We start from the raw sequence: 24,735 nt of genomic DNA on the forward strand, positions 1-24,735 counted from the left end.
CAGAGCAGCCTGTGGTCTGGCAGCGTTTATGAAGCCAGCGTTATAAAAGACATCTGTTTGGAAGTTGTTTAAATGTGTGTGAAGCCTCAGTCTCCTGGCCACTGCAATCTGCTAACCGCTCTATTCTTTGTAAAATTGACAGTTACAGCTGTACTTGGTATTGGTATATGATATTTTTGTCAAATGTTATTTCCCCTCATGAACAGGTTCAGGTGTTTTGTAATAAACACGTGTCATACTTTGTGAGATTCAAAGCTGTGTGAGATGACAGTCTGTTGGGATTCTCCCCCCCCCCCCCCCCCCCGGGCCCTGAGGCTTGTTGTTAAACAAACGGTAATGGTGGAAAGTAACTGAGTACTTTTACTGTACTGTAGACCAGTGGCGCAGCCAGAACGCTAATATAGGCTGGGCCTAGGCAGGAGTGGGTGGGCACGCATGCGTCCTTGTCCCGAAAATGTGTGGTTTTTGGGCGGATTTTGTTACTTTTTTGTTTTTTGTTTACTTTATTTCGGTTTTAGGGGTTAGGAATAGGTTAGGGTTATGTTATGTAATTCTTATTTTCGCCTGATTTTACTGATTTCTTATCAAAAAATGAATTAAAAAAAATAGCAAAAACAATTGCTAAATCTATTGGGTGGGCCAGCTTTGTGGGAGGGCCACGGCCCACCCATGGCTGCGCCCCTGCTATAGACAATTTTTACGTCCAGGGGGAAAAGGGATGCAACATTAGGTGGGAGTGAAACCCGTTTTTATTAATAACTTAAGATATTTTACATGAATTAAAGACACTTTAACACAATCATAAATGACACACGGAGCAACTCAGAGAAATACATATAATCACCTTAAATCTAGTCTTGAGTTTAAACCTCTAACCTAACGCAAAATAAAGTACAACAATGTCCTAAATTCTCTAATCTAATCTAACGAAACGTGACTTTATACAAAAACCTGGCCTCCGTGGTGGTGCAGTGCTTTCACCATTACAAGAGGACTAAGTACTGTAGACTCAAACCCGGGTTCAATTCCTGGGTAGAAGAGGAAAGTTACATAATGCAGCTTTAAGTAAAACATGTGTGTTTGTTCCACCGCTGTTGAGATGACAATCTGTAGGGATCATCATCATATTCCCCCCCGAGGCTGTTGTTAAGGAAACGGTAGGCCTGGGCAAACAGCCCTGATCCCTGCAGATAACAACCAGGATGAACGTTATGGCAGTTAGTCGTTCCCTCAACTGTTACAATGACACTTCAGTCATTCAGCACACGCTCTTATCCAGAGACACTTACCAAGAGAGAGGTCGGAATAAAGCGTTAAAACATGAACTCTAGTCTAGACCAGGGGTCTTCAACGTTTTCAGCCCAAGGACCCCCTAGCTGAAAGAGAGATGAAGCAGGGACCCCCACTACATACTGTATGCCATTAGTATTTTCATAGATTTCATAGGCCAACACCAAACCTCTTTGCCAAAAATAGCCGATCTACAAGCTCACAATTGTGAGCTTGTAGATCTGCTATTTTTGGCTTAAGTTCTCTTCAGAATATGGATAATAGGGTTCAAGTGGTTAATGTAAAAAAAAAAAAAAAATCCAATCACACAAAGATTTGGTGGCCCCCCTGTAGTAACTCTGAGGACCCCCTCAACTCCTGTTGATTTTGTCATTTTTATTAAGAAGAAAGAATATCTTCAAATAGTAAAATCAACAGGAAGTTAACATTTTTGTTATAAAAACAAACAGTAGTGGGTTTGGTGATGTTCTATATTGTCTAAATCAACTTTGTTTGTGTTTGTTTATGTGCTAAAAGAGTGACTTTGAGATCTGTTTCACCGTACAATGTAAGTCAATGAGGAGCATATTTTGAATTATTAATTTCTAATCAATGGAGCATTTATTTTTGATTTCTCGTCCACCTTTGGAGTTCCATCATGGCAAGATAACTACACAACCCAAACCTCTACCAAAGTGGTCTTGGCCTTTAAGTCAGTGGTTCTCAAACTTTGTCATGTCAAGGACCCCAAAATGTCTATGTATTTGGCCGTGGACCCCCATCTGAAAAGGTTTTGTTCCAGGGACCCCCAGAAGAGAAGATTTATGTTAAAAATGTATTTAAAAAATATGAAAAAATACATACAGCAGATGTACAAGCTTGCGGTGCGGCACAAAGTGACGCGGACTGTGAGCTTAGCTCATGTGTGCGTGCGTGCGTGCGTGCGTGCCTATACCCGACCGCTGGTCATCAAATTATTGGCTTAGGAATGCGACAAAAACGTTGTTTTTTTGGGGGGTGAACTATTCCTTTAATGGGTTAAATGAGTCTGCACCTGATGCACTTGTTTGCTGTCATCGGTGCCAAATTCATTTTAAAGGGATGTATTTCCTCTTGGTGTTCCATGTGGAGCCCTCTATAAATATATTAATATATATATATATCTATATATAGGGCTGCATGCATCATTCTGGTGCATTCACCCCGCTGTGTGTTCCCTTACATTCTCCAGAACCCCGCTGTTAGTTCACATTAGTTCAGCTCAGGGGGCGTCTCCAACTTTACCAGGAAGGACAGAACTTTGTTTGTGTCCCAAACACTTGGTTTATCGTGCAGTTTACAAAGTGGAAATGAAGCATTATTTAAAAATAAAGCATACATTGGTAGCCTTGGTCTTGGATAGGAATATTATTTATTAGAAAATACATTTACAGCAACTGTAATTTCAGCTGATGTTGTGCCTTATCGTCGCAGTTTTAAAGTGAAAATGTAAATGGAAGCAAGTTATAGCCTATAAAGTATCTTTTGTCAGAAACAAATATTTGTAATGCATTCAGAGGTTATGCTTAAAAAGACAAGAAACAAAAACACAGGGCTTGATGACTTAATGGGAACGATACATGTATTTGAATTTATTGTTTACAGTTACAACCTTCCCGTGTCCCCACTCAGGGTCCCAACCCATAGTTTGAGAACCTCTGCACTATTATAGTTTTACCCAGGACGCAGTGTGTGCTTCTCGCCAGACGGGGGCACTGCGTTAACCAGCCAAGCTTCTTGTCTACTGGAATGACCCCTGGTATGGTGGCACCAGAGAGCTGTCTGTGGCTTTCTAGCAGTTAGGCTGCAGTTAGTTAGTACCAACATCAACATTTCAGCACCTTTCAGCCATGGAAAGAACGTCTCCTCTTTCTGTTTTCACTGGTTTCTTCAGGTTCCACCTCTCATACTGTACACTGGTGGAAAAATACAAAAATATTGGCTTCAACATATACTTACATTTGTTAAATTGGTTCATGTACTGTATGTTTTGTAATAATAATCTGAATCTGTAACTAGTAACCAAACATTTTCAAATAACTGCGGTGGAGTAAAAAGTATGGTATTTGTCTCTGAGATGTAGTGGAGTATAGTAATATAATTAACCCAGGTAATTAAAAGGATAGTTCATCCCCAAAATGACTTTTTTCCTATCAATTAGTCACCCCATGGAGACTTGAATTCATTGATATTTCTTTTGAAAAAGTAATTTTGGGGGTGAACTATCCCTTTAAGTACAGTGCTTGAGTATATTACTGTATGTACTCCGCTACCTTCCCACCAACTGCTCTCTCATGTGAGCGTATAAATCACAAAACAAAACACACAAGGTCAGAACCGGTTCTGTAGGTACTGTAGCTGACTTACCACAGACATTGTGTGCTTAATTCACTTCTGTTATTCTGTGTGTGTGTGTGTGTGTGTGTGTGTGTGTGTGTGTGTGTGTGTGTGTGTGTGTGTGTGTGTGTGTGTGTGTGTGTGTGTGTGTGTGTGTGTGTGTGTGTGTGTGTGTGTGTGTGTGTGTGCGCGTGTGTGAACTTGGGAGTGAGTGAGGTTGTGCTTGAGTGCACATTAAGTTTGCTATTGACATGGAAAAACCCCCTTCCTTCTTCTTCCTCCATGTGCGCTTGCAGTCTTACAGTTGTGACTCAGATTTTCCCTGTTTCTCGTTGGGTTTCTACAAACACGCTGTCTGCTATATCACACTTTCATCTTTCTTCACCCCAGAGTCCACTCACTGCACTATAGTCACTTCTTTTCTTCTCGCTGAAACTTCTCTCTGACTCAAACACGACATCATGCGTTTTTGTTTCTTTGTTTCTTTCGCTCACAGAGAGGAAAGTAAGGAGATGATGTGACTATACCTGGGATGCTCGGGCGACTCCTCCCCCTCCTGGGTTCGACACCTCGACACAGGCTACCGGTGAGAGGTAAGACAGAGCCATGACACTTTGGTTTGATTCTGATTGAATACTTTTTTTTATTATTATTATTATTTTTTATTTTTTTTGGGGGGAGGGGTGCTTTTGCTATGCCTTTATTGATAGAATAGTAGGTTGACAGGAAATGGGGAGTGACATGCAGCAAAGGTCGTCGGGATCGGGACTCGAACCCGCGACGCGATGTCAGGCTACATTGGAGCCTAGGTGCCCGGACCGCTGGCGTAGCGGTCCGGGCACCTAGGCTCCAAAGTATTCTGACATCAAATTCTTGATTGAATTTGTTATTCACTTTTTTGATAACAGTTTGGCGGCACAGTCAAGAAAGCTCTGCTAAAAGGATGACACAAAAAGCCCTGGGGGGCTCAGAAAGATGTACAATACATATCGGTAAAAGCTCCAGTAGCAGCAAAAGGTATATTTTACAGAAGAATTAGGGGCGGAGGGGCAGAGGGTGCCACTACCAAGGGGCTCCTTCCGTTGGGAGTTCGCTGAGGGAGTGTGAGTGTGTGTTGTTTAACTCTCTGGGGGCGAGCTGGTAGAGGGGATATGATTCCATGGCCAATTGTATTTTGGGGTCAGCCATGTTTTTAGGTTAGTTTTAAGTGTTGGTAGGAGATCTTTAATGGCTGTAGGTAGGGCATTCCGCATCTTGGTGGCAGCATAGTAGAATGCATTCTTACCAGCTTGCTTGAAGAGCGGCTGGTCTGTGAACAGACAGATATGCGAGACCTGCACGTTTTCATCATTGGCTGTCCTTTAAGCCAATGGGGAGAATTCCCATACTCTGAACGGCGGTCGTTCTTCCATGCTATGGCATCATAACCCTACTAAGGACACAAGACACAGTACTTAACCCCGGTGCTTGAGTCAAAGTAGTTTTCATATTCCATTCTGATTGGCTGAGATTGGCATCTAAAGTTTGCAGTGGTGGCTTGTTTTGAACAAAATGCCTCCAATCATGAACGCAGTGCTTGATTGCCGTGAAACTTTGCCACACACATTCCCACTAGATTGAGGAAGAAATGCCACCCTTTTCACATTGGCATAATTACAGCGCCACCAGCAGGTCGATTTTTGCAAAAATAAAATGTTTTGATATTACTCTTAATAATAATAATAATAATAATACATCAGCCTTTTATAGCGCTTTTCTGGTACCCAAAGTCGCTTTACAAAACAGCTTAAAAACAATTTTATTAGGAGAAAAGAAAACATTAAAAAAGCTAAAAAAAAAGGGAAGAAAGTGAGGTTTGGTTAGGTTTAGGCAGGGAAAGCGAGTCTAAAGAGGTGGGTTTTGGTAATCTTACAGATTTTGTCCAAAGATCAGGCAAATCGGTGCACATTATCTGTGATCAGGTCATGTGATCAAGACGGAACTGTCCAATTTTTCATATTCCATCCTGATTGATCCAGTTTGCACGAGTGGTTCGCTTTGAACAAAATGCCTCAAATCATGAACGCATCGTCCCATTGCCGCGAAAGTTCACGCGGGCCTGTATTAGCGCCACTAGGAGGCCGATGCGTTCCGGAACATTTGCTGGCCCACAGTAACCTACCTGACCTGGCGGAGACCTGTGCTCCGAGGAGCACTTTTTTCTAGTTCATCATGTATTTCTGTAAGTTTGGGTCCCGCGGGTCCCTTCCCAGAAACCTAGTGGAGTCAAAAGGCCGATATTTGCCTTTGAAATGTAGTGAAAGTCATGAGTTTCCGAAGAAACAAATACTCAAGTACAGATGCAAAAAATATAATAATCGAGTAAATGTACTGTGTTGCTATCGGTGGTGGAAAGTAACTAAGTACATTTACTTAAGTACTGTACCCAAGTACAATTTGTAGGTATTTGAGGTATATCTTAACTTATTTCCAATTTCCAATACTTTTACTTCTACTCCACTACATCGCAGAGGCAAATATTGTACTTTTACTCCACGACAATTATTTGAAAACTTTAGTTACTTTCCAAATGTAAATTATGATATTATGAAGCATACATTAACCACTTTAGCCCTATTTTATACAAAGGTCATTTTAAAATATCAGATCTACAAGCTCACAACGCGTCGCATTGTGAGCTTGTAGATCTGCTATTTTAAAACATTTTAGTACTTTTACTTTTGGTACTTTAAGTACATTTTGATGCCAATACTTTTGTACTTTTACTCAAGTCAATTTTGAATTCTGAACTTTTACCTGTAACAGAGTATTTCTATATTGCAGTATTGGTACTTTTACTTAAGTAAATAATCTGAGTACTTTTTCCACCACTGGTACAGATGCAAAAAAAATTATAATAATCGAGTAAATGTACTTTGTTACTGTCCACCACGGCTGAAATGTGGCTTTGCTTCAAACAAAAGGAGAGAACTCTGCAACATTGTGGGTGTCGTGCGATAATAGTTGAAATGGAAAGCCGGGGCCCTCCTGGCGGGGCCCGCCATCATCCGATCCGCCCTTGAAGTCTCTGATTATTAGGAAAACATTCTGGGATTACTCTCAGAGCTCCTCTCAGGGCACGTCGGTTGTGCAGGCAACAGCTGCTTCCCATTGTGTGTGTGTGTGTGTGTGTGTGTGTGTGTGTGTGTGTGTGTGTGTGTGTGTGTGTGTGTGTGTGTGTGTGTGTGTGTGTGTGTGTGTGTGTGTGTGTGTGTGTGTGTGTGTGTGTGTGTGTGTGTGTGTGTGTGTGTGCGTGCGTGCGTGCGTGCGTGCGTGCGTGCGTGCGTGCGTGTGTGTGTGGACCCTCTGTGATAACCGAAACCATGCTTATTCCTCTGTGTGTTTTTCTTTTCTTTAACGAGATGCGTTTCTGAGTGAGATATTTGTTGAAGTTGTGGAAACGATGCTGGGAAAACACGTAGCGATCACACACCCCCGCTAACCTGAGGATGATAAACACACTCCTCCCGCTGCATCATGGGAGTTGAACCCAGCAACGCCGAGTGGACGCGATGTGCGGGAACGCATCTGTGTGTCATTTTCAGATTTCTTTGGCTATTCAAAAAAGATAGCAGATCTACAAGCCATTTTCGACGGGCAATCTCTTTTTTTTAAACTTTTTTTTATCCCACGATTTTTGTAACCCCATTTTTTACACCCAGTGCCAATCTCTATGTAATCCTGGGCACTCCCTCTGCCAACCTAGGGAGGCCAGGGCCGAGCTCATGCCTCCTTCAATGCATGAGAGCCAACTGACCTTCTTGTCACCTGACAGGGGAGAGTTTCCCTGTTTGGACGTAGCGCGTGGAAGGAACACGTTATTCCAACCAGTTCCCTTCTCCTCCATCAGGCGCCCCGGCTGGCTAGGGGGAGGCAGTATATTGACCAGGATTACTGCATGTTTTTTGTGAGGGTACCTACCCTAGGAGACACGGGGAGAACATGCAAACTCCACACAGAGTAGGCCCTTTCACCAACCCCACCTAGGGTATGGGCACTGATGATGCGGAGGAGAGAACACGCCCCCAGCGCCCACAGCGTCCCCTGCGGGAATCGAACCCAGGACCTTCTAGCTATGAGGCGACAGCGCTACCGACTGCGCCACCGCGCCCACGACGGGCGATCGCTCTGCAATGGCGGATCGCGGCAGAAATGTTATTGTTCCAGTCGTTAGACGGGACCCTCGGCCATCGCCCAGAGACCCTTTGTTTACAGCCGGGTCCTTCTGGGGTAATTTTAACGTCTCCTCTGCCTTTTGTGAGCACCCCAGGTAGTGCTTAAGTTGGTTGATTGAATATTTTGTATATCTGATATTAATTTTTATCAGGCACACCCCCGTCCTACAGTATGTAAATCCATTGTAACTTCAAACTTGTATTGGTACATTTTAATCATGTAATAGACCATAGATAGATGTTTTTTCAATTGTTTCCATGTGTTTTATATAAAAGAAAATATTGTATACAGTATGTCATCGTAAAAAAAAAAATCATAAATCATCATGTCCCCTGTCAGCCTGCGATGTCGCAGGTACCCTCGAAAAGTCAAAACATATATACATAATACTGTAACATATATAGTTTCACATGTACTGTAACATATATGTTTCACACATGTACTGTAACATATATATTTTCCCACATGTACTGTAACATATATGTTTCACACATGTACTGTAACATGACTCGGCTCGAGACAAACATCTGGCGTGAAAACGGCGCTACCGGGATCGTCCATGTGTACAGCCGAGCTGCACTACTGGCATTACGGCCGCCGGAGCCGAACACAACGGCGGGCCACGTCCACTTGCCGGTGTTGGATGACATACCCGTGGAACTGATCCGAGGAAAGAGGAGGAGGAGACGAGGAAAAAGAGGGGGAATTCGAAACCGTTTACGGAGGAGATTCACCCGCCCCCCGCTCCCCTTTATCGTTCTGGCCAACGTGCGATCCTTGGATAACAAAATCAGCACGATAAGAACATACACAAGGTACAGCTACGAATTTCGTGAGGCATCACTGTTATGTTTCACTGAAAGCTGGTTAAAACCATCAAAACTAGACTCACTCTATGAGGTCCCCGGATTCACTCTGGTGCGACTGGACAGAGGTGGAGGGAGTGGTTACGGTGGAGTATGTGTGTACATTAATGATCTCTGGTGTCGATCCCATTCCGTCAAACTCGGGATATGCGACGATCCCAACGTGGAAATCCTGGGCATGACTTTAAGACCGTTCTATCTCCCCCGCGAATTTGGGTGCATTCTACTGTTCATAGTCTATGTGCCTCCTAAAGGGCCAGGAAGAGCAGCACAGGCAGCAAAAACCATTGCTGACTGTGTACATGGACTACAACTACAGTACCCAGAGGCACCAGCAATCGTACTTGGAGACTTGAACCAGTGTTATCTAGACACTGTGTTGCCAGGATTTGTACAGTATGTCAAGGATGCGACTAGGAAAAATAACATTCTGGACAAGTGTTATGTGAACATTCCAGATGCATATGTTGCCAAGGTAGGCCCGCCTATATTGACCTCTGACCATAATGTTGTGTACATGACTCCAGTTTATAAGTCAAAACTGAAGAGAGGAAAGGTGGAGAAGAAAGTAGTTAGGACATGGACAAATGAAAGCAAGGAACAACTAAAAGCATGCCTGGACTGTACAGATTGGGACACTTTTAGAGATGGTTCATTGGACGAAATAACCACAGTTACAAATGATTACATTAATTTTTGTGTACAGCTGGTTGTTCCTACAAAAGAAATTAAAATCTATCCGAACAATAAAACATATGTGACCAAGGACATAAAGAATATAATAAATGAAAGGAAAACAGCCTTCATAAGCAAAGATTTCGGTGCACTCAAATTGACAGAAAATAAGCTAAAAACAAAAATGAGGCAGGCAAAATTGGCACATAGACAGCACCTAGAGGATGCGTTCAAAGCTAAAAATCACAAAAAGGCGTGGGATACTATGAAATCCATGACAGGAATGTCAGCCCCAACCAAACCTATTGTGACAGACAATGAACTTGGCTTTGCCAATGACCTAAATACTTTCTATGCCAGATTCGAATCATTGGGCGATTCCTCTAAGTGCACTGAAATACTTAAGGCTGTAACACCTGCCCCCTCAGACAGAATTATCATCACTGAAGAGGATGTCAGGAAAGTGTTTCGGTGTACTAACACAAGGAAAGCTAATGGGCCGGACGAGTGCAGTGCTTTTCTCCTCAAAAACTTTGCATCCGAGTTGGCTCCTGTGTGGCAACCAATATTTCAAACCTCTGTAGACACACATATAATTCCTCTGTGTTGGAAAACCTCACACATAAAACCATTACCCAAAATCCAATGTCCAAAAGAACATAAGGATTATAGACCCATAGCTCTTACTTCAGTGACCATGAAATCACTGGAAAGAATACTGTTGCAACATCTTGTGAGTATAACTAAAGACAAATTTGACCCCTGTCAGTTTGCTTATAAGAAAGGTTGCGGTACAGAGGATGCGGTTGTCACACTGGTCCACTTCATTACAAAACACCTAGATAAGTCTAATAAGAATCATGCAAGGGTGCTGTTCTTAGACTTCTCTTCAGCCTTCAATACAATACAGTCTGATATTCTGGTGTCAAAGATGGTACAGTTGGAACTGAATCCATACTTAATTCACTGGTATGCTTCCTTCCTTACTAACAGAGTACAGAGGGTGAAAGTGAACAAAACCCTCTCCTCAGCATTAACCACTAATGTTGGTGCTCCCCAGGGTTGTGTAAGCTCAGCTGTATTGTTCACCCTTTATACTGACAGCTGTAGTACTGAGAAATGTCTGTCTGAATGTCGCACTGACAAGCCAGACCAATACATTCTAAAGTACTCTGATGATACAGTTTTGATTTCTCTTTTGGATAGTTCCAGTGATCCTGGACTGCACCAACACAGAGTAAATAAGGTGGTGGAATGGAGTGATAACAACGCTCTTATCATTAACACAAAAAAGACAGAAGAGATTGTTTTTGGTGCCCCACTAGAGATACACAGATCCCCTATTACTATTCATAGTGAACAGATCAACCAGGTATGTTCGTATACATACCTAGGAGTAGTAATAGACCACCTTTTGTCATGGAAAGACCGGATTGAATCAGTGGTTAAGAAGACAAAACAAAGAGTCTATTTCCTTCGCCGTCTGAGATCTTTTGGTGCTAGTAGACAGATTCTTCTTTTGTTTTTCACTTCTGTTATTATGAGTGTCCTGCAGTACTGTAGTACCACCTGGTATGGATGTCTGTCTGTAGCTTTAAAGTCACAACTGCTGCAACAAGTGAACATTTGTTCAAAGATTGTTGGACAACCACTTCAGAGGCTCTATACATCTACGTATGATAACAGTATGATAAGGTTGGCAAGGAATATCACTTCAAACACTAGCCATGCTTTGTATGGAGAATATAGGTTGCTGCCTTCAGGAAGGAGATACAGTGTTCCTACATACAATAAGGTCAAACTGAAGAGGTCCTTTGTCCATCAGACGACATTGAGGCTTAATCAGGAGTTATAAGCCAGGGGTAGGCTGAGTGGTGGACATTGCTCTTGTCTTTGCATGTCTTTATGTATGTATTTGTATTTTGTTGTTTTCTTGTGTCATGTCAAATGTGTGTACTGTTATATGTTGCATACATGGCTGTTTCTGGGTCGCAAGACAAATTTCAGTGCAAACTGACAATAAAGTATTATCGTATCGTATCGTATCGTATATATGTTTCACACATGTACTGTAACATATATAGTTTCACACATGTACTGTAACATATATGTTTCACACATGTACTGTAACATATATAGTTTCACACATGCACTGTAACATATATAGTTTCACACATGTACTGTAACATATATTTTTCACACATGTACTGTAACATACATGTTTCACACATGTACTGTAACATATATGTTTCACACATGTACTGTAACATATATAGTTTCACACATGTACTGTAACATATATTTTTCACACATGTACTGTAACATATATGTTTCACACATGTACTGACCGGCCACTTTCTCCAGCTCTGCCCTTGAAGGGCGAAGCAGACCTTTAGCAGACTGACCCAGTTGTAGGAGCAAGCTAATGTGGAGACACATAGAGGGGGGGAAAGGTGTGCGTGTGTGTGTGTGTGTGTGTGTGTGTGTGTGTGTGTGTGTGTGTGCGTGCGTGCGTGCTCCGTAGCCTACTTGTCGTACCCTACTTTTTCCAATCTCTTAGCGGCTGTGTGGCTGAGCGCCGAATTGAACCACGTCTTCCATGGGTGGTGTTTATTCCTGAGGTGGTGTTTATTCCATGGGTGGTGTTTATTCCTGGGATGGTGTACAGACACACGCATATATACTGTATATTTCTTTTCTTTTTTTACATCTACTATAATTGTTATCTATTCCAGTATGTTGGATTACTGATGATAGCACAGGCTGAAGGATCTTGCCACACTAACATGTCACTACTGTTGGTAGGCATGGCTGCCAGTTCCCACTTGATGTTGTGTGGGAGTTCAGACTGATCCAGACCGTGCTTAATAACTGCTAGCTTGCATAATGTCTTCAGACTAGGACTAAAGTCCAGGATGTACAGGTTATCGAGTCCAAAGAGGATGAGAAGATCTCCCATCATGCAACAGCACATTGTACCCACTGGGAATAAATGTTTACTCACCGGGAATAATGGGCGTTTCCCTTTGAGCACAACCTTCTTCCAGGAGGAAGTCTCTGGAATAAATTTCCACAGATCTTTACAGTCCTTGGTTAAGCGGTAGTCAACAACTGCGTCCATGTATTTGGTGTAGTTTTTACCAATTATATACAGCTCTCCATTGTAGGCAAAGGTTGAATGACCATAACGTGAACCAAGAGGCTCTGGAGATGTATTCAACCAGACGTTAGTCTCTGTGTCAAACACTGAGATCAGTTTGTTTTGGTTCACTAGGCCTCCAGATACAAACATCTTTGTCCCAATGATGGTGGAAGAGAGATCGTATAAAGCAAGTGGTGCAGTGCCTCTGGTGTTAATGAAAGTCCAGACCATTGTGGAGGTGTCCAGCTTGTAGATGGCATTAGTGTGGCGTCCAGTCTTGCTGTAGTATCCTCCATAGATATACATGACCTTCCCCAAGACACAGGCTGAGTGATCGCTCCTCGGCTCTGGAACAGACCCAGAAACCTTGGGTTTAAACCATCTGTGGGTGTCCACATCAAATACATAAAGCACGTTGCAGATCTTCAAGTCACAGTCATATCCTCCCCAGATGTAGACTGTATGTTCTATCAGAACAGCTGTGTGGTTCCTGTAGGGAACGTCAAAGTGACGTTCTCCTCCTCCAGGTGTCACTTGAGGCAACTTCATCCACCTCAAAGACACTGTGTTGAAGACACGGACAACTTCAATCGGGTCCTTGTTTTCCGTGGTGTTGGACGAGCCTCCGAAACAGTACATCATGTGCTTCACTGCAACAGCAACGTACAGACCGTTTGGGATCTGTCCGTCTTTCAGATGAACTGTCCAGTGCAACATGATGGAATGGATTCAGATCAATGGTTGTTGCAGCAATCACTTCACTTCAGGTCAGAACCCGTTGAACAATACTCAGGTGAGAGTGTGGAAACAACGGAATGCAGAGACAGTTTAAAACATTCAGTTTAGAATGTTATATCGGCAAGGTTCATGGACAGCTATCACCAGGTGTTTATCTGCTCTAACCATTGTTCTTGTCAGCATGTTCCTTTTATACTATTGTCGCTGTGATGTTGATGTCCGAGGATATCACGTCATATGACATCATAGTCCATAGATGCATGTCCATAATTGGGCACTGTAGTGGAGGACATGTGACATCATCAATTAGATCTGTGTAGGCCTCGCTAGCTGTGGATGCCAGCTAGCCCACCAGCTAAACATTTCCTAGCAAACTCCACGGAGAAGGCATTGTCTTAATGAAGTTTACTGGTACATGTGTTTGTGAAACTGTAACAACAGACATACAGACATTTCCAAATTACTGTTACAATACAGAAAGCATGTGACAAACGGAGCTAATCTACAGACACATCACTTTAGATACTTTAAAATATATTTGTAAACGTGCAAACATAACACAACATAAAATAACCTGCCAACACATAATCAAACATCCAAACTACTCACAGACGTTGCTTTTAGCAAGAGCGGAGACCAAACAACATGTACACTGGAGCTGGATACTTTGACTACTGACTGCAGGCAGCACAGGTGTAATATAATGTACCTTGATTGTGCAGCACAGGTGTAATATAATGTACCTTAATTATGCAGCACAGGTGTAGTTTTGTACCTTAATTGTGCAGTCACATGACAATCAATTAACAATTAAACATGACCACTACAATGTAGGGCCAGAACAAAGTCAATAATAATAATAATAATGAATTGCACTAAACTGGTTCTCAATGTCGGGCCCGGGGCACACCAGGGGTCAGTATGAGGTGCTTCCCTATTCTCCCCTTTTTTCCCCAGAACAAACAAAAACATGCACACAAAATGAACAGGCAAAAACGTTTGGTATTTTAAGTACTGTACATTTTGATACCAATACTTTTGTTCTTTTACTCAAGTACATTTTTTATTCTGGGCTTTTACTTGTAACAGAGTATCTCTACATTGCAGTATTGATACCTTTACTTAAATAAAAAAAAACACTGAGTAGAAACACTTGACTGTTCCAGTCAACGAGAAGGAGAGAGAGAGAGAGAGAGAGAGAGAGAGAGAGAGAGAGAGAGAGAGAGAGAGAGAGAGAGAGAGAGAGAGAGAGAGAGAGAGAGAGAGAGAGAGAGAGAGAGAGAGAGAGAGAGAGAGAGAGAGAGAGAGAGAGAGAGAGAGAGAGAGAGAGAGAGAGAGAGAGAGAGCTGGGGGAGAGAGAGCTGGGGGAGAGAAGTGGCGTAGTGTCACGTTTATGCTCTGCCTAAGATAGCCAATCTAGAAGCTCACACAGCCGATCTACAAGAGCTTGTAGATTCCTTAGTTAGATCGGCTGTTCCCGTCGACAAAGTTTAAAAACAACGAGAGAGAGGGCGAGAGAGAGAGGGCGAGAGAGAGAGGGCTTTGGTGGCTGATTGTGGTGGGAGGAGGAGGAGGAGGAGGAGAGGGGAGGGGAGGACAAGTAGAAGAGAAGAAGGGGGAAGTAAAGGAAGGGAAGGGACCGACCCACCCCGGTCTCCCATTCACACACACACACACACACACACACACACACACACACACACACACACACACACACACACACACACACACACACACACACACACACACACACACACACACACCGGTGCCTGGTGGAGTTTTTGAGAATGAGCCAGTGCCTGCCTCCTCCCTGCCTGCCGTTATTCCTCTAACTGACTGAAGAAGAAACGTTTCTCCTCTCTCCCCTCCTCACGAGGGGGCGTATTGTGCAGGGAGGGAGGGAGGGAGGGGCGTCCGGACGCCCAAGCGCACCCACCCACCGCCGGGGGGAACAAACTGGAGCACGACAACAAGGCTGGGCTCGGACCGGACCGGCTCCGCGGACTGGGAAACCCTGGAGGCTGTTGAATTGAATTGAGACACAGAGAGAGAGAGAGAGAGAGAGAGAGAGAGAGAGAGAGAGAGAGAGAGAGAGAGAGAGAGAGAGAGAGAGAGAGAGGAGAGAGAGAGAGAGAGAGAGAGAGAGGAGAGAGAGAGAGAGAGAGAGAGAGAGAGAGAGAGAGAGAGAGAGAGAGAGAGAGAGACAGAGAGAGAGACAGAGAGAGAGAGAGACAGAGAAAGGGAACTACAGAGAGAGAGAGAGAGTGGTATGGAACTACAGAGAGAGAGAGAGAGAGAGAGAAGGGAACTACATAGAGAGAGAGAGGGAGAGAGAGAGAGAGAGAGAGAGGAAGGGAACTACATAGAGAGAGAGAGGAAGGGAACTACATAGAGAGAGAGAGAGTGGTAGGGACCTACAGAGAGAGAGAGAGAGAGAGAGAGAGAGAGAACTACAGAGAGAGAGAGAAGGAACTACAGAGAGAGAGAGAAGGGAACTACAGAGAGAGAGAGAGTGGTAGGACCTACAGAGAGAGAGAGAGAGAGAGAGAGAGAGAGAGAACTACAGAGAGAGAGAGAAGGGAACTACAGAGAGAGAGAGAGAGAGAGAGAGAGAGAGAGGGGAAGGGAACTACATAGAGAGAGAGAGATGAGAGGAAGGGAACTACATAGAAAGAGAGTGGAGGTGAAGTCAGGCAGTCAGAGAAGAAGCGGAGCGATGCAGGAGTCTAGCTGTGGTGAGTAAACCCTTAAAGGGACTACACCAGGAATTTTAACTTTTTCTTATTTTTTGTGTATTTTGGTCTCCCTACCTCTCTTCTATACCCACAATTACCCCAGTTTGAACACTCAGGGCTTTCACAGCATATCTGGGTTTTCTGTAAATTGATCTCAAAACAGACCAAACTGATTTGCACCCTGACGTTACGTCACATCAGGGGTACAATCCCTCCCGTTTTTCAGTTCCAAAAAAAACAAAAAATCATTTTATTTATTTTTGTTTTACTTTTTCCACACAGAACCAGGAGATAACATGCATACAAACTGGCTCAATAGCGCCCCGTGCCAAACAGGACAATGTGGTATTGCAGGTGAAAGTGCTTTATAAGCCAGAGAGAAGTTAGTTGGAATGAGTATATCTGAGGCTTGATTTAGGCTCAAACTTTTGAAAAACGTTTGAGGGACATAAATAATATGATATTAAATATTATTATTATTTTTTAAATTCATGTGTAGATCCTTTAAGAAGAAGAACCAGTGGTGTAAAGTAACTAAGTGCATCTACTCAAGTACTGTATTTAAGTACGATTTCGAGGTATTTATTTGCTTTACTGGAGCACTTCCAATTTTCAGTACTTTTACTTCTACTCCACTACATCCCAGAGGCAAATGTTATACTTTTACTCCACTACAAATATTTGAAAACTTTAGTTACTTTGTAGATTATTTGGATTATTATTACAAAACATACATTACCCACTTATATATATATATATACTTCAGCTACTTAGCAGATCTACAAGCTCACAATGCTTGTACATCTGCTATTTTCAAAAGTTTTTATACATTTATTAGAAAATGTGTGAAATGGGACATCCTGCATAAGGAGTACTTTTACTTTTGTACTTTAAGTACATTTCGATACCAATACTTTTGGACTTTTACTGAAAAATAAATTGATTACTGGACTTTTACTTGTAACAGAGTGTTTCTACATTGCAGTATTGATACTTTTACTTAAGTTAAAACCTTAAGTACAAAAAAAAGACTCACTTTTAGAACTTTGAACTTAAAAACAAAAACAAAAGTTGCATTGTCACAGTGTAAAAATACAAGTAAAAGTCCTGCCTTCAAAAGGTACAATATATTCTTACTTAAAGGGGTATACCACTCATTATCCAGTTCTAGGCACCATAGAAGGGGGGAGGGACGTTTGTCTTATTTCCACACAACAGCTCTAAGATGTATTAAAGACATAGTTCAATGTTTGAAAATTGGTGGTATGTCCCCTTTAAGTCAAAGTAAAAAGGTATTGGCATCAAAATATACCAAAAGTAGAACGCCCATTTCAGAATCAAATGTCATGTTATAGAGTACAGAAGTCCTGACGTCACTCGTTCATCCCCAGGTTCTTAAAGTAATTTCTCTATGGAGAATAACATTGGGTCATCTTAGAATCGTCTCATATAATAATTGTGGTCCAATAATAAACAAACTGTCTCAGCGATATTGTCAGGGAGGAGGTTCTGTATTGTTTATGATAGTCAGTCACTCATATTTGATGCAGTCTGTTTCTGGCCAAAATGTAACTAATTCGGCGGAAGTAACATTAGCGTTTTCTCGCCGTCAGTTGATGCTTCATATCCATAAGAGTAAAACCGCCAGGTTCATTTGTTTATTTTTGGAACACAGTTCTTATTTGACGCGATATTAAATACGTCTATGGGAATTCAGAATGGGGGTGGAAAACCACGAACCAGGTAGACAAACCTAGGATGTGTAAATTACGGCAGACTTCGGTGCTCTATTGGACTATAATTAAAGATGTCTAAGATGTTTGGTTAATAATTTAATTATCAATTATCAAAATCTGTAACTAAAGCTGTGAAATAAATGTAAGAATATTTATGTATGTAATGTAAGAAGTACAGTATTTGCCTCTGAGATGTAGTGGAGTTTCTAGAAGTATAAAATATCAACACATGAAACCTAGTACTTGGAGTCTATGTTGTCATGTTGATGACATCATATCTCCATATATGGGGGTGGATTTTGTTGTATTAGTGCAAATACAATGGACTCATGGGATGGGGGGGGCAGTGGCTCAGGAGGTAGAGTGGCGCGGCAACTTGTAAAGGGAAGGTTCCCGGTTCGATCCCGGGCTCCCTCACAGTTGAGCAAGACACTGAACCCCTAACTGCTCTCGATGAGCAGGTTGGAGCCTTGTATGGTGTGTGTGTGTGTGTGTGTGTGTGTGTGTGTGTGTGTGTGTGTGTGTGTGTGTGTGTGTGTGTGTGTGTGTGTGTGTGTGTGTGTGTGTGTGTGTGTGTGTGTGTGTGTGGAATTGTAGTTCCTCTGTTCAAAGATCTATTGGTTCAGTGTCTCTCTCTCTCTCTCTCTCTCTCTCTCTCTCTGTGTGTCTTATCGCTGAAACAAAAGCAAAGACAGGGACAGGCTAGGGAAAGTTCTCCAGGAATGTGTGTGTGTGTGTGTGTGTGTCAGACACAGTGGGCAGAATGAATGCTTCTTTAGCCGGCTCTATTAGCTCAATGGTAAAAAAAAAATATCAGCACTTGCGCAGGAAACCGAGTTCAAATCCGGGGTTAAATTTAGTTTTTTATTGTGATAAATGATTGTATCTTCTGTATCTTCTTTATCCCGCGATTTGTGTAACCCATTTTTTTCACCTGGTGCCAATTTCCTAAGTGATCCTGGGCGCTACACCAGCGCTACACCAGCGCTACACCAGTCCCCCACAGCCAGGGAGGCCAGGGCCGAGCTCATGCTTCCTTCAGTGCATGAGAGCCAACTGACCTTCTTGTCACCTGAAAGGGGGGAGTTTCCCTGGTTGGACGTAGCGCGTGGAAGGAACACGCTATTCCAACCAGTTCCCTTCCCCTCCATCAGGCGCCCCGGCTGTCATGGGGGAGGCGGTATAGCGACCAGGATTACTACATGTTTTTGTGAGGGTATTAACTACCCTAGGAGATACGGGGAGAACATGCAAACTCCACACAGAGTAGGCCCTTTCATCAACCCCACCTAGGGTATGGGCGCTGATGACGCGGAGGAGAAGACACGCCCACAGCGTCCCCGGCGGGAATCGGACCCAGGACCTTCTAGCTGTGAGGCGACAGTGCTACTGACTGCGCCACCGTGCCCCCCTACAAATGATTTATACAAATGATTGTATCTTAAAGTAGTTGTAATGCCCTGTAACTGTAACTTAAACTGCTGTGCCGTCTCTGGCGCCTGGATCCCCCCACCCCCATCCATAGCATCAATAAAGGTATAACATATATCTAGGCGGCTTGGGCTGAAACTTTGCCCAAATATGGATATCTATGATGTCACAATGCTGACATCATAGATGACCGACCTCATAGACTGGCATCCAATATAAATGGAGGCGCATGTAATAAAACTCCATTCTTTTCACAGAGGGAGACACTAATAGTTTTTATTCCGTGTGTTGCTGGTGTGTCAAATGTTGAACTGGACAGTGAACGTGAGAGGAGCGCCAAGGTATGGAAATCATCAGGCTGCCGTGACAGTGGGTTACAAGGTGTACTCGTTTGGAGGTTACATTATTTATGATGAGAACATAAATCACATAAATGTGCACATCTTCAACACAGTGTCTCTGCGATGGAGGACGTTGTTGCCCCCGGCGACAACTAGACGAGGAGAACGTGCCCTTGAAGTTCCCTGCAGGCTGGACCACCACACTGCTGTGCTGATAGAAGACACCGTCTACATCTGGGGAGGGTGTCGACGGGATGGCGTCGGTTCTCTTTGCGACAACTTTCTTCATGCGTTTGATGTCGACACCCACACATGGTTCAAACCGAGGACTTCCGGGACCGTTCCGGAGAGGAGCTGGGGCCACTCGGCCTGCGTCCTGGGGAAGGTCATGTATGTCCACGGAGGACACATCTCGCCGGCTAGTGTCACTAATGGCACGTACAAGCTGGAGACCGACGCGATGGTCTGGTCTTCAATTAACACCGGAGGAACTCCACCGTGTTATTCATACGGTCACTCCGCCACCATCATCGGGACAAAGATGTTTGTATTTCCGGGCCAGGGAAATACAAACATCCGGTTCAGGGGGACAAAGGGGGGCATCTGGACAAAGAAGAGATTGGAGGACGCGGGGGTCGCCTACAACAGCATCAGAGTGTTTGACACAGAGACCGACCACTGGCTGAGCACGCCACCTTCTGCACAGCTTCCTACGGCAGAACGCATTCATCAGTCAGCCTTTACCTACAATGGAGAGCTGTACGTATTTGGTGGTCACAAAAGCGGTAGGCTTAGCCTAACCTTCAGTGATATGTGGAAATTCAATCCAGAGACCTTCTCCTGGAAGGAGGTGAAGCCCAAGCGGGAAGGCCCGTCGGAGATGGTCGAGGGCCGCTGTTGCACGGTGGGAGATCGTGTCATCCTCTTTGGATCAGACTATTTCGATGACCGGTTGTACGTCCTAGACTTGGGTCCTAGTCTGAAGACGTTATCCAAGCTAGCGGTTATCCAGTACCGTCTGGATCGGTCCTGAACTCCCCACACGACATCACGTGGGAACTGGCAGCCATGACTGATAGAACCCAAAGGATAAAATAGATATAAACAAGACACTGACCAATCCTGTACCGTGATTGGCCAATAGTCTACAACGCAGTCTACAACCCTAACCCTTCCACAGTCAATGCAAATCTATACTTTTGCAAAGTCAGCCAATCACATTACAGCTAGTGTCATCACCACTAGCTGTAATGTAATTGGCTGAATTTGCGAATTCAGGACTGTGATTGGCTAGCGAAATAGCAGTATGGAATTTTTGAATAGCCAAAGAAATCTAAAGTGACACAGATGCATTCCAGGTCTAAACGGGTTAATACCAGGTTGCTCTCTCCAGTGTCCCCGAACGCAACCAAATGGACCCATGGTCCTGTACCCTTTTTTTTACCCATCTATTGAGTCAAGTCAATAGTTTGTTTGGTGGTGACGACCACACTTTTTTTGTTCTGTTCTCTAGGATATATGCTATATATATACTTTAACTGGGGACCCCCCTGGAACCCCATCAAGGACCCCTGGGGGTCCCCGGACCCCACTTTAAGAACACACTGCTATAGAGTACAGAATGATTCATCATGTTTTTGTGTGTGTGTGTGTGTGTGTGTGTGTGTGTGTGTGTGTGTGTGTGTGTGTGTGTGTGTGTGTGTTGTGTGTGTGTGTGTGTGTGTGTGTGTGTGTGTGTGTGTGTGTCTCAGGGCAGCACAACAGGTCTTTGGCCCAGGGAGAAGCTAGGTTGTCTGTGGACCCGAAATAACTTTGTCACACTTTTCATTCTCCCCTTGTTCCACTTTCTACCATGTCACTGTGTGCCAGCTGAGTGAGAGAGAGAGAAGAGAGGAGAGAGAGAGAGAGAGAGAGAGAGAGAGAGGAGAGAGAGAGAGGAGAGAGAGAGAGAGAGAGAGAGAGCGAGAGAGAGAGAGAGAGAGAGAGAGAGACGAGAGAGAGAGAGAGAGAGAGAGAGAGAGAGAGAGAGAGAGAGAGAGAGAGAGAGAGAGAGAGAGAGGAGAGAGAGAGAGAGAGAGAGAGAGACGTAGTGAGAAATTGGGTATGGGAAGATGGTGGAGGAGGATGGTTGAGAGAGAGAGAGATAGAGAGAAAGTGAGGTTGAGAGAGAGAGAAAAGGGCTGTTAAAGAGAAAGAGAGATAAAGGGTGAGAGATAGACGTAGAGAGAAATTGGGGATGGAAGATGACGGGGGGATTATTTATTTATCTTTACTTTTAAATAAAAACACCTGTAGGGATTACAGCAAAACTGTATCAAAGACGTTGTATCTTGGTCCGTACATTTTTTAGCGCTAAATGAGAAGAATAGCCTATTAACTTTTTAATATACTCCAGGCTAAATCGTCTCATGCAGGAATGACGCACGCACGCACGCACGCACGCACGCACGCACGCACGCACGCACGCACGCACGCACGCACGCACGCACGCACGCACGCACGCACGCGCCCAGGGTGTGTGTGTGTGTGTGCCCAGGGTACGTGTGTGTGCGTGTGTGTGCGTGTGTGTGTGTGTGTGTGTGCGCGCACATGTGTGTGTGTGTGTGTGTACTGACGTCTCATTGAAGCCCACGAGGGGCATGCCCAGACGCGTTCTTCGCCTCACACATGTCACGGTTTGAACCGGTAATATTTCTTTTCTTTTTTTTGGTGGCGACCGACCCCTTTAACCACGTTCTGCCCCGCATCTCTATATCTGTCATTTGAGGCGGTTCATTTAGACACTTCAGCTCAGGAATAGCCAATACCATTTATTAACCATTTACCATATTGCATTATATAACAGGGGTGATGCAACTTTGATGATGGAGAGGGCCACTATATTTACACACTCACTCCAGAGGGCCATATTGCATTACAGTATACTGTCGAGCAGACACCTCTTATCTCAAAATGTTTACTTTTTTCGTTTACCATTCTACAAAAGTAGCAAAACAAGTCACACAAAAATAGCAGATCTACAAGCTCAAAACGCGTCGCAATGCGACACGTTTTGAGCTTGTAGATCTGCTCTTTTTGCTATTTTTGAATTGGAATCCAGATTGTTTTTTTTTCAAATGCATTTAGTTATACTTATTTTTACTTTATGAACTTAAACACAAATAAATTGCACATCAAAAAGATTATATAATTGTAATACTAGTCATTAAGCTACTAATATAGACTGAAGTATTTAAAGCGGGTCATGTTTGCATGTTTGGAATGGTAACAGCTGAAATCAATTATATATCAATATTCCGATATTAACCTGCGGGCCGCATTAAGTGAAGGTGAGGGTCCGCATGTGGCCCCCGGGCCGCCAGTTGCCCATGTATGATATATAACCATTTACTGAGCACAGAGGCTGCTTAAATGAACCGCTGAGGGAATGAGGGCGTGAGTGAGTGTGCTTGTAGCAAATGAGAATGGCGTGAGGTTGAACGTATACTGGCTGGTGGGAGTATGAATGAATTAGCTTGTTAGCGAATGAATGGGGGGTGGGGGGGGGGTCCGGGGGGGGGGGTCCGGGGGGGGGGGTCCGGGGAGAGTAAACGTAGCATATAAACCTCCTGAGCCTTCCGTGTCTATACATGAACTATCGCTACGCTGTATTCTAAGTATATAAAGTATAGAAATAAGGGGCTTTAACCCATTGAGACCTGAAGCCGATTCTACATGTCTCCTAAATCTCAACAGTTTTCTGAAAAACGTATGTTTCTATATCAGTGGTGCTCAATCTTTTTCATGTCAAGGACCCCCAAAATTATATGTATTTGGCCGCGGACCCCCATCAAAATATTTTGTTCCAGGGACCCCCCAGAAACAAAGATTTGAGTTAAAAATGTTCGCTTTAAAAAAATGTATATTTCAAAGATTTGCACACATTTTCACGATTTTTCAAAAATAGCAGATATACAAGCTCGTAGTGCGGCACTCGGTGCCGCGCTATGAGCTTGTATATCTGCTATTTTTGAATAGCCCAAAGTGTAAAATAATGCTTTTTAGCTCAAATCTAAAAATGACACAACCCTTAATGGGTTAAGTGGATAAATTGAGTTTTAGTGGCAGTAAAACAGAGTCGGGACACATCATCATCATCACCTGATGCGGCCGCTATATTTTTAGAGCCCTGGATGTGTGTTTATGGGTTGGCAGCTAACAAAGAGAGGGCCTTAGGACCTTTTTTAGGACCTCGCTTTGCTCTGAAAGCACGTTTTTGTGTGACTATGCACTTCAGCAAAGGGCCGTCAACACTGTACGCTTGTGTCCCTGACGTGTGTGTGCGTGCGTGTGTGTGTGTGTGTGTGTGTGTGTGTGTGTGTGTGTGTGTGTGTGTGTGTGTGTGTGTGTGTGTGTGTGTGTGTGTGTGTGTGTGTGTGTGTGTGCGGGCACGCGTGTGTGTGTGTGTGTGTGTGTGTGTGTGTGTGCGGGCACGCGTGTGTGTGTGTGTGTGTGTGTGTGTGAGAGAGAGCACAGTACTTACATTTGTAGCCTACTTTGTGAGGGCTGTAAAGTGGTGTAAAGTAACTAAGTACATTTACTCAAGTGCTGTACTTAAGTAACATTTTGAGGTATTCTTACTTTACTGGAGTATTTCCAATTTGCAATACTTTTACTTCTACTCCACTACATCTCAGAGGCAAATATTGTACTTTTACTCCACTACAATTATTTGAAAACTTTAGTTACTAGTTACTTTGCAGATATAAATTATTACATAATAAAACATACATTAACCACTTCAGCCCTATTTTATACATAGGCTATTTGAAAATAGCAGATCTACAAGTTCACAATGCGTCGCGATGCGACACGTTGTGAACTTGTAGATCGGCCATTTTCTTTTGCGTGCGTGCGTGCGTGCGTGCGTGTGTGTGTGTGTGTGTGTGCGTGCGCGTGCATGTGTGTGTGTGTGAGCACAGTACTTACATTTGTAGCCTACTTAGTGAGGGCCAGATGTCCTCACGGGGATAGAAAGGTGAGTACATCAGGGCACCATACATTTTATTTAGCTGCTAGTTTAGCTGTCTCACACATCGCCTTTTTTCTTGGAATATCTGACCTCCTTTCATTTTTATCTATTTCACTGCACTCACTCATATCAGGAATATCTGAATAATGTGACCTGTTTTCTTGTTCTCTCTCTCTCTCTCTATTCTTCTTCCCTTTCCA

General features: G+C 43.5%; 2 protein-coding genes across 5 annotated transcripts in view; both read left to right on the forward strand.

Moving 5' to 3' along the window:
- Positions 1–24,735, forward strand: part of LOC311060805 (leucine zipper putative tumor suppressor 2 homolog) — a 94,179-nt gene that overhangs the window by 36,542 nt on the left and 32,902 nt on the right. The window contains exons 1-2 of one of the 4 annotated variants that reach the window (XM_084079144.1): positions 15,616–15,687; positions 15,940–16,016. The gene's annotated coding sequence lies outside the window, so the exon portion shown is untranslated. Of the gene's footprint in view, positions 1–3,961; positions 4,239–15,615; positions 15,688–15,930; positions 16,017–24,735 lie in introns of those variants that run through there. The other 3 variants (XM_084079141.1, XM_084079143.1, XM_084079142.1) reach the window with 3 other exon arrangements.
- LOC311060275 (kelch domain-containing protein 3-like) lies at positions 19,487–20,557 on the forward strand (the record flags this gene model as incomplete). The annotated part of the gene is made up of 2 exons (XM_084078411.1): positions 19,487–20,179; positions 20,372–20,557. 2 exons carry the CDS (start codon positions 19,487–19,489, stop codon positions 20,555–20,557), a joined length of 879 nt encoding a protein of 292 aa, XP_083934537.1.

Source organism: Gymnoscopelus microlampas, assembly GCF_963454915.1.
Source record: "Gymnoscopelus microlampas genome assembly, chromosome: 14".
NCBI classification, from domain to species: Eukaryota; Metazoa; Chordata; class Actinopteri; order Myctophiformes; family Myctophidae; genus Gymnoscopelus; species Gymnoscopelus microlampas.